This window comes from Lactuca saligna, chromosome 2 (assembly GCF_052625555.1).
Source record: "Lactuca saligna cultivar CGN05327 chromosome 2, ASM5262555v1, whole genome shotgun sequence".
Lineage (NCBI taxonomy): Eukaryota > Viridiplantae > Streptophyta > Magnoliopsida > Asterales > Asteraceae > Lactuca > Lactuca saligna.
This window is the reverse complement of record NC_136418.1, coordinates 3928484-3937962: the sequence shown is the minus strand read 5'-3', so window position 1 is coordinate 3937962 and position 9479 is coordinate 3928484. Positions and strand designations below refer to the sequence as shown.

At 35.2% G+C, this 9479-nt stretch overlaps 1 protein-coding gene across 1 annotated transcript; it reads right to left on the bottom strand.

The window, feature by feature from the left end:
* Nucleotides 1-295: 295 nt before the first annotated feature.
* LOC145030590 (serine/threonine-protein kinase/endoribonuclease IRE1b-like) lies at nt 296-5890 on the bottom strand. The gene is made up of 6 exons (XM_078978960.1): nt 5628-5890; nt 4727-5474; nt 3784-4554; nt 2907-3079; nt 1997-2237; nt 296-873 (listed from the first exon to the last, which is right to left on the bottom strand). Exons 2-6 carry the CDS (start codon nt 5113-5115, stop codon nt 438-440), a joined length of 2010 nt encoding a protein of 669 aa, XP_078835086.1. The 5' UTR covers nt 5116-5474; nt 5628-5890; the 3' UTR covers nt 296-437.
* Between the last annotated feature and the right edge of the window lie 3589 nt (nt 5891-9479).

Below are 9479 nucleotides of genomic sequence, written 5' to 3'. Positions count from 1 at the left end.
TTACATTCTTATACTCATAATAGCAACTTACTTACAACTTTTAATCCCTAATAGCAGTGTACTTCCATATTTGTTGATAATAGCAATAAACAAACAAGATACATAGCCCAAATATAGCAACCGATTCAAATATAAAATAAAACATTGTATTATATCAATCTAGCAAAAATATAGCAACTGATTTAAATACAAAATGGATTTGCTTGTTACAATTAGGTAGAATACTCAATATATAATGTCCTAATAAAAAACAAAAGTAGAATGCTAATATTGGATACATTTCAAATACAAAGCCTTACTAAAAAAATGAAAGTAACATAAAGAAATAAGAATTACAATGTTACAATACACAAATTAATAAAAATACATTGCTATCTACAACATTTAGCCTAAGGGCAGGATATAAAGTACATTGACATTTTCCGCAAATATAAAACTTAAAACTGATATTGTTTATAATACTTATCATGAATCTCACCTTCCACACCATTCTTTTTCAAAACTTTATACACATCCATAACAAGTTTTGGAAACAGGCTGCTAAAATATCCATCGATTTCTGTGGGGTCCTTCCTAAACAAACTTTGCGACTCTTTTGAGAGATTTCCATAGTGACCATATATGTTTCTTATGGCTCGTAATAAACAACGTACGTTGTTATAGTTGTACACTCTCCAACGCTCGATGTCTGTGAAGAGTGTTTTGTCTAATTTTTGGTTCCAGTCCTTGTAATGCTTGATGTGTTTGAGTGATTTTAGGAGATTAGAACCAGGGTCTTCTAGTTCTACGTGGTCACTTGAGTCACGAAGGAAGGAGATACGTTTTTCAGGGTCCCAGAATAGAGGGTGGTTGTATACTTCTGTGGCTTTTGGCCTGAATAAGAAAAAACGCACATGTGTAATCTCTTGAAAACGAAAGAGTAAAATACAGAAAAGCACAATGGACTTCAGCGATTTCATCAATTTAGTTACTTAACAGGTTTCTCTAGTGATTAAACCATTATACTTCATCTGACTATTCAAAAAAGCACATTTTCAGGGTACCTGGTCTTGAAGAAAGGCAAAATATAGGAAAACCAAACATATTTTCACCATTTAATTGATTTGGTCCTTTAATAAATCATATGTAGTAATCAAATCGCTGTACATTTTTTGACCTTTCATAAAGTTCATTTTTTGTGTTTACCGGGTTTTAGAAAAAGCGAAAATACAGAAAAAGCTGAATCGATTTGGTGAATTAACTAGTTTCTGTGGTAATTAAAAAACTATACAGTTTGACCATTTAAAAAAAACATTTCTCTTGATTACTGGTATTGTAAAAAGGCAAAAGGAAGAAAAAACGAATGTACTGCCACCATTTTATCGATTTAGCTGCTGGACAATTTTTTGTAGTAAATAAGCCATTAATTATACCTTTTTAATCATTTTTCCCAGTCAGCGGTTTTCAAAAGAGGCAAAATACAGAAACACAAAAAGTACTTTTACCATTTTTTAAGTTTAGCTGCTGAACTGTTTATTCTTTACGATAACTATAATAATAGATCAGTAGCTAAAAATGGTTAAACTGCATGGTGTTTTTTCAAATTTTGGCCTTTGCCATATCAAAAACAGAGTAACAAGAAAAAAAATGGTTTTAATAACGTTCAAATAATATAATAGTTTACTCAGTTGAGTGATTAAATCAATAAGATGATGAAAGTACGTTGTGACGTTTTAGTATTTTGCGCTTTGCCACATCAAAATAGAGTACCGAGGATAAAGAAAACATGCAATCAGTCAACATGTTTATCAACAATAAATAGTTATAAAAAAGTTTAAATGACTTTTCTGTATTTTGCCAATAATAAAATAAATGCAATTTCAAATCATTAAAACATGCAATCAGTCAACATGTTTATTTTAATGCAATCATTAAAATAAATGGTATTTTTGATATTTAAACCACGTTCACCATACTTTATCATGTTTGTTGGAAAGAATTCAATACAAAATCATACCTGGATTCTGCATCAGGATCTAGGAGACGAGAGATAAGATCAAAGGCTTCCGGAATCTTTTCTACGGATGATAGATATCTCTTTCCGTTCAAAATATTTATATCACGCTCAATTGCATCACCATACGGGTGTTTACCACCAGTGATACAGAAGGAAAACAGACACCCAAGACTGAATAAATCCCCAGAACGCCTTTGTCTTTCATTCCGTAGTCGTTCGGGTGCTTTCCACCCGGTGCTCCCTAAACGAAAATTAAATAAAGATTAAAATTTTTTTTTTGATCCCTACAGTTATTTAAGATATACAAGACATAACAATACACTTTCCAATTTTTTCTCATTACAACACTGATTATTCCTCATCAGAGAATTTCACTTTACATACCCATCACAGCAATGAGATTACAATTACGATGATGTGCCACATGTTACACAACTACCGACGTGTCATATAATTTATAGTTAAGAAACTGCCCATATAGGATGCGTTTTAGATCATCGTTGATGAAATCGACATATCAAATGAAATTTATATTTAATTTTACAAAAACCTGTCCTTTCTCTCTCATCTTAGCTATATTTCTTTCATGGCTAATATTGACAGTTTTTTATAATAAAACATTACAATTTTTTGCTACGTCGGTATGATATCACACATGTACGTCCTATGTGGAGAAGGACATAGCATAAAAACATGTTAATTTGTGCCATGCCGTAATAATTCCAATCTCATCACTAGTATGGGTAAATTTTCTAAAGTGCAATGCTTTAATAAAGAATAATCTGAAAGTATAATACTGTAATAAGAAAAAAAAATATAATGCCATAAATTAGAAACTATATTGCAGTTTCTATTTTTTCCATTCAAATATTAGCAAAAGTAATGTATCATAATGATAAAGAAAACTTACCAGTTGTGCTTTTGGTTAATGAAGATTTATCTGCAGCTAGGCGTCTGCTAATACCCATATCTGAGACCATCGCACAGATATAAGTATATTTTTGTATTAAGACATTTTGGGGCTTTAAGTCACGATGAATGATTTTAAGTTCATGTAAATGGGCAAGTCCTCTAACCGTGTCCCTGAAATTCACATTTGCCATAAAGATATAATGAGTTTAAAATAAATTCTAGAAATGTTGCACCTATCGCCCCCAAAAGGCTACAAGATAAGTTACTGGTTCTATTTGACTTGATGAGAGCATGGATTGATATGGTAATTAATCCATATATGAGTATGTCTATTTTACTTAATAGAGAAAGAACGACTTAATAGAGATTTAGGGAAATGAGACTTACTTAACAGATTAGACCATTGTTTGATTTACTTTGGATTAAATGCACGAAATAGCAATGTATTTTCATCTATTTGTTTGATATAACATCCTATTTTCGTTTCATGCTATTACAACATTGTACTTTTGAAAATTTTACCAAATTATAGCAATGTTAAATACAAAGCAATTTTCACTGCTACAACAAAGTAGTTTTTTCAAAGAACAATGTCTTAATAAAGAAAATGTAAAGTACAATACTATAACTGGGTAAATCTTTTAAAGAACAATGTACTAATAAGAAAAAAACGAAAGTACAATGTTGAAATAGAAAGAAAAGAAAGTAAGCTAATATAACAAAAAAAAAAGTACATCGCTATTTCTTGCATTCACCCCTTAGTTATTTCCTTCCATTTTCCCATGTTTTCGATCATTTTATCACATATCTTTTAATCATCATTTAACCAGATATCACTTAACTGGAAGAAAAAAAAAAAAAAAAAAAGGTCTAACCTCATTAAATTCAACAAAGTAGATGAAGGATACCCATTAGGCTTCCACAATTTCAAATCCTTAAAAACATCTGTTGTGGGTTCCAATTGCACACCCAAATTACCATGTGACAATATCAAATCATGTAAGCTACATACACACTTCTCAAGAGCAACATAAACAAAATCTTGATCCTTCTCCACACCATAATACCTAACAATATTAGGATGCCAATCACATGCATTCAGATTTGCAATCTCGTTCATTGCAACATCATAATGTTCCTTCACAATCCTTTTCACAGCAACTTCCCTATCATCATAACTTCCCTTAAATACAATCGTACCACTACTCCCCATCCCAATTTTTATATTAGAAACCAATAACTTCCCAATTTTACGATATTGTTCACCAGGATCATTCCAAAAATAAATACCACATCCACCGATATCATACTCCACATTGTTCACCTTTAAGAACGGGCTTGTAACCCTAACCTGGCATTCATCCTTCTCCTTCTCAAACTCTGCTAGAGTAAATTGGGAAATAGTAATTCCACTAATAATACTTCCATCTTCTGATATGCATCGACTTTCTTGTGCCTTAATTTGTAAATGGTACACCTCTGTGTAATCATTTACCCGATATAGTCTAAGGTCAATTCCAGTCCCGGACTTTTGTCTGAATTTCTGGCCAAAACCTTGTGGGAAATCCACTGTAATTGATGGAAGCAGGTCTTCTATTGTTGGACTCATGTCCTCCCCTAATTCTTCAAAGACAGAGAGGGTAATGCTGCGAGGAGAACAACATAAAACCGATTATCATACACATATATTATCAGTCGGTTCACACTACATAAAACAGAGTAAATATCTACAAGGTTCATAACCGGAAAGATGTTTACAAAAAAAAAAAATTGCAATGATCTTCAAGGTTTATACATATATAAGAAGAAAGATCTTACCTGCAAGCAACAAAGGCATCAAAAGTGAATTCAACAAGAAATTTTTCAGGATCTTCTTGATCGGGCACGATCTTCAAGGTTTCTTTCTTGATATGAACATCGATCTCCATTATGGGCGCACAATACCCGCAAGAAGGATACCAAGCACCAACGAATGCCCGTGCTGAAGGGTCCATACCCATGACGTGGTGCCGTTCATATGGTGCAGGAAAGGGTACTGCAGTTCGGGGAGGTGGTAGGTAGTATGCTCCAGATGGGTACTGGTAATTTGAAGGATACGTTGGAGGAGTAATAGGGTTAGTGTAAGGGTATTGGTTAGAGGAAGGAAAAGAATACATAGGGTCATTGTTACTGGTCATCTCCAGCAGTGAATAAATAACAGAACTCATTGTTAGTGAACACTGACCCTTTACCCTAAAAACTACCCCTTCCTTTTTTCAAAAATAAAAGCTATAGCTTGATTTTGAACATCAAAACAACTAGAAATGTTTTTTTTTTTGTGTGTATGGATTTCTCGGCAAACTCTAGAGCAAACTTCATTCCATTTGTAGTATCTATTAGTACAAAGTTTTTGTAATCAGCAATTGATTATTAAAAAGCTTTTGCATCCACATCAAAACTAAGCGTTTGACTTTAAAACAAAATCTCTTATAAAGATCAAATCATCTCTCCTTTTTGTTCTTCCTCTGGCTTCACGAGTCAGGTTGACATGATCAGAAATTGCCTTCAGTTACCTAAAAAATAGAAACTGTGGAAATCGATCAAAAGCAAAAGATCAGAAATTGTCTAAAAAAATGGAAATTCACTTCAATTATTGACCAAAAAGCAAAATATTAGAAATTCCAGAAATCGATCACGCAAAACACTGAAATCGATGAGTTAAAACCATCAGAATACTTACCGTTACTGCGGGGAAGGAGGGGGGCGGCGGCAGTGGCTATGGGGAAGAAAGAGGGTGGCGATGGAGGCTTCTTGGAACCGGTCAAAGGATTTGGAGCGAGGAGGCGGCAGTGTGAAGAAAAGAGAAAGAAAATAAAAAGCGATGTAAGTGCATAAGACCAAGTGTATAAGACCAAGGGAGTCGAGGTCTCAAAGCTGAAGATGAAGTAGAGTCTACCACTCCCTTGAGCCAAAGACCATTCCCATGGCCAATGGTGACCATTGTGGTGGCTCCACTTGCCGTCAGAAATTCTTGACTGGTGACGCGTACGCGGCAATTCTTGACTGGTGATATTATTTTGAGTAAATTACACGAATGGTCCCTATGGTTTGAGATAATTTTCACGTTTGGTCCCTAACTTATTTTTTGAACTCGGAAGGTCCCTACTATTTGTTTTTGTTACGCGCTTGGTTCCTACTGCTTGTTTTTGTTACGCGTTTGGTCCCTATCTTACCTAAAAAGACTATAATTTAAATAGAGAAAAATGATGAGATAGGTAAGATGAGGTGAAGGGGTTGGGGTTAGCATTGTGTTTATTTAAATAAATTAACAAATCGAGTGAAAAATAGTCTTTTTAGGTAAGACAGGGACCAAACGCGTAACAAAAATAAATAGAAAGGATCTTCCATATTAAAAAAATAAGTTATGGACCAAACGCACAAATTATCCTAAACCATAGGGACCATTCGTGTAACTTACTCTATTATTTTTAAAGGAAAATACATTATATAGATATTTTTTTTCGTTTTTTTTTCAAAATTTAGTCACAAAAAACAAAAATTTACATACGTTTGGCGGAGCTCCCCTCTATGGGCTCCGAGGACTGACGAATGCTCCGCGAAATCAAAGTATTTTTGTAAATTTGCCCCTCCTCTCATTGTAAAATCGGGTCTCCACTTTGGTCCCCAGTCTAGTCCCTTGACTTCAATCTGCTTTTCTGCGTTTTCGCATCGAAATCGACAACAACCCTCGTCAGCAGCCCTTTCTTCCGACATCGACTGAAACCCTCCGTCGGACAACATTTTCCGATGACAGCAAATGGATCGGCATTTCCCCAACATTTTCGCCGATGGATACGACTCCCAGGTAATCCGTTTTCACGTTCTTTAGATTAATGTTTCCCTTTTCGTATTGCTTAGATTTAGGATTAAAATGGTATGAATATGCAGTTCATAACTTGCAAATAGGCGCAAATGGAATTGAAATGGTTGAACTAACCTACAAATAGGCGCAAATGGAATTGTAATGGTGAAGATACATTCCGCGGAGGGGATATGTCATCCCGTAGAGGGCGCTCCGCAGAGTGACCTATGCCCTCTGCGAAACGACCTAATATTTAATTGAAATGATGAAGATCCATTCCGCAGAGGGGATAGGTCGCTCGCATAGGGTCTATGCGGAGTTACCTATACCCTCCGCGGAATGACCTAAAATTCCAATTTTCCCTTTTTTCTGTCCTTTTATAGCAATTAATTTCAAAATGAACAATTATGTTGTAGGCTCAGGGGTAATCAGTCTTTTAGTCGTGGACACATTGCATGTTGTTATTGTATATGGTATTTGTTTGTGTGTTTGTACTTTAGGGGAACTCACTAAGCATTGGATTATAGTTTTAGGTTCTGTTTCAGATACTTTGGATGACTGCGGGATGGCGAATGCATGATCGTACATATCCTCTTGTTATACTTTATGATTTTGAAAAACTCTGATGTCGGAAATGTTTTGAAAACTATTTTGTAAACACTTTATGGATTTGGGTTGTATTTAAAAAGTTTAAAATTTTCATGATTATTATGGATGTTACAAGTTGGTATCAGAGCCTTGGTTTGAGTGAATTGGAGGGACACTCATGTAAATCCAGTCTTAAGCTAAGGAAAAAGATTTTTTTTAAAAGAAAATAAAAATTTTCAAATTGTTTTCAAAATAATCAAAGAGGATGCAATGTGTACGATCAGTCGGAGCCAGTAAGTAGACCCCAAATTACCATACTGTTATTTGATCGTGTGATATGTTAGAACAACATGTTAATGATAGGCTAGGGATCTTCAGGAATTACATGATAGAATTGTCTGATTTTATGATGCCTGATAGCCTAGGGTTCTTCTTTATATGGAATTGATCATTATTGTAGTTGCTTTGTGTATGCATTATAGTTGTACATAACTAAGATTCTATAGCCTGAGAATGTTTGGTGTGAACTTATTTCATGTTCTTGTTTGATGAAGGGCTTAGGGTAGGATCAAATATTTTACACGGGTGCTGCAGGGTTGATGGAAGTTTCATGGACGAGTTATGTGGGGTCAGCCAGCCAGTTTCATGATGTTTAGCATTCCTCTAGGGAGTGAGGATTGGGTGTATGCATATTCTAGTGTGTATTTTGGGGTTGTTGTGATGATCCTTGAGACAAATACATGGAGGTATGGAAGGTAGTATGGTCCCGTACTACTGAAAGCATAGGACCCATACGTGTAGCAGTGAAATCATGACACCTAGGGCTTGTTAGGAGTTGGTACCCTAGTATGATATGTGTTTTATCTGATATATCCCTAGTTTATTTTTAGTATGGTAATGACGAGACAATTTTAGGCAGGATCCAGATTGGAACGGGAGCTAGTAGCTAGGATGGGCCAGAAGTGTCCCAGGATAGGATTAAGGAGATCCTTTAGGAGGAGGTTGTTGCTCACTTTCGAGCACAATTGATAGAGATGTTGATGGGTTTTAAGCATAATAACAATCCTATGTGCTCATACAAAACCCTAATGCTTGGATCTAGGTTTCTCTATTGTACATGCTTTGAATCCAAGACTAATAAACTTAGATCTAACATATTATGAACTGAATTAGGGTTTATAGAATTACCTTTAATTGTTATATAGTAATAACAATCAATCCCTTGCTTGAATTGGCTTCAAAAGCTTAGTGCCTCAAATGCTGCACCTCTAATGGAGTCACAAACACCACTAAGCAACATGGATGAAGAGGGAAGAGAGGGGAGGCACCAAAAATGGCTGGAAACCCTAGAGAATTAGTTGTTCACGTTTTTGGGGCCTAAGGGGTCCTTTATATACTTGTGTGGGCTGCTAGGGTTTCAGTCAAAACCCTAATGGACAACTTAAACTCTAAGCAGCCCATGGAACCTTCTGGATAAGGCCATGGACGAAAATATGATGGGCTTCCATCAATTTCGTTCACCCCTTGTTCCTTTAGCATTCCTTAGCCCAATAACTCAATTATCCAATAATTGCAGTCCAGTCCCCTAAGTTTAATTAATCTCTTTTAGCCACAAAATTAATTAACAATTAATTCTTGACTAATATTAATTAAACAATATGATTTCTCCTTTAATATATTATTCTCATAATATATTAATAAATCATATTTAAACCTTTCTCTCCTTAAATCATCCTACATATTGCTATGGTGAAGGCAACCCAAAAGGACCATGCTCATAATCGGGTCAAGTACATACCAAAATAGTTATGGACTTAGACACTAATCCAACAGTCTCCCACTTGGATAAGTCTAATAACTATTTTCCGTATAACTTCAGAACCTGATCAGCAATCGTAGCTTTCAAAAGCCGCTGTCAACTCTGATCTTATCAAATAGCGTGTCCTCTAGATAAGGGATTATATATTCCTCCATTCTCAAGATATCGTATAGTCATAAGACATGAATTTCAATCATTCTCTCTATACTGTTTCCCGACTTCCGATTTATGACGACTGACAACAGACTACAATTGAACACATCAACTTAGTCCCGGCTTGGCCAAGCGCTTAGGTGTCATCATTAAATCATCGAGAGGCCCAC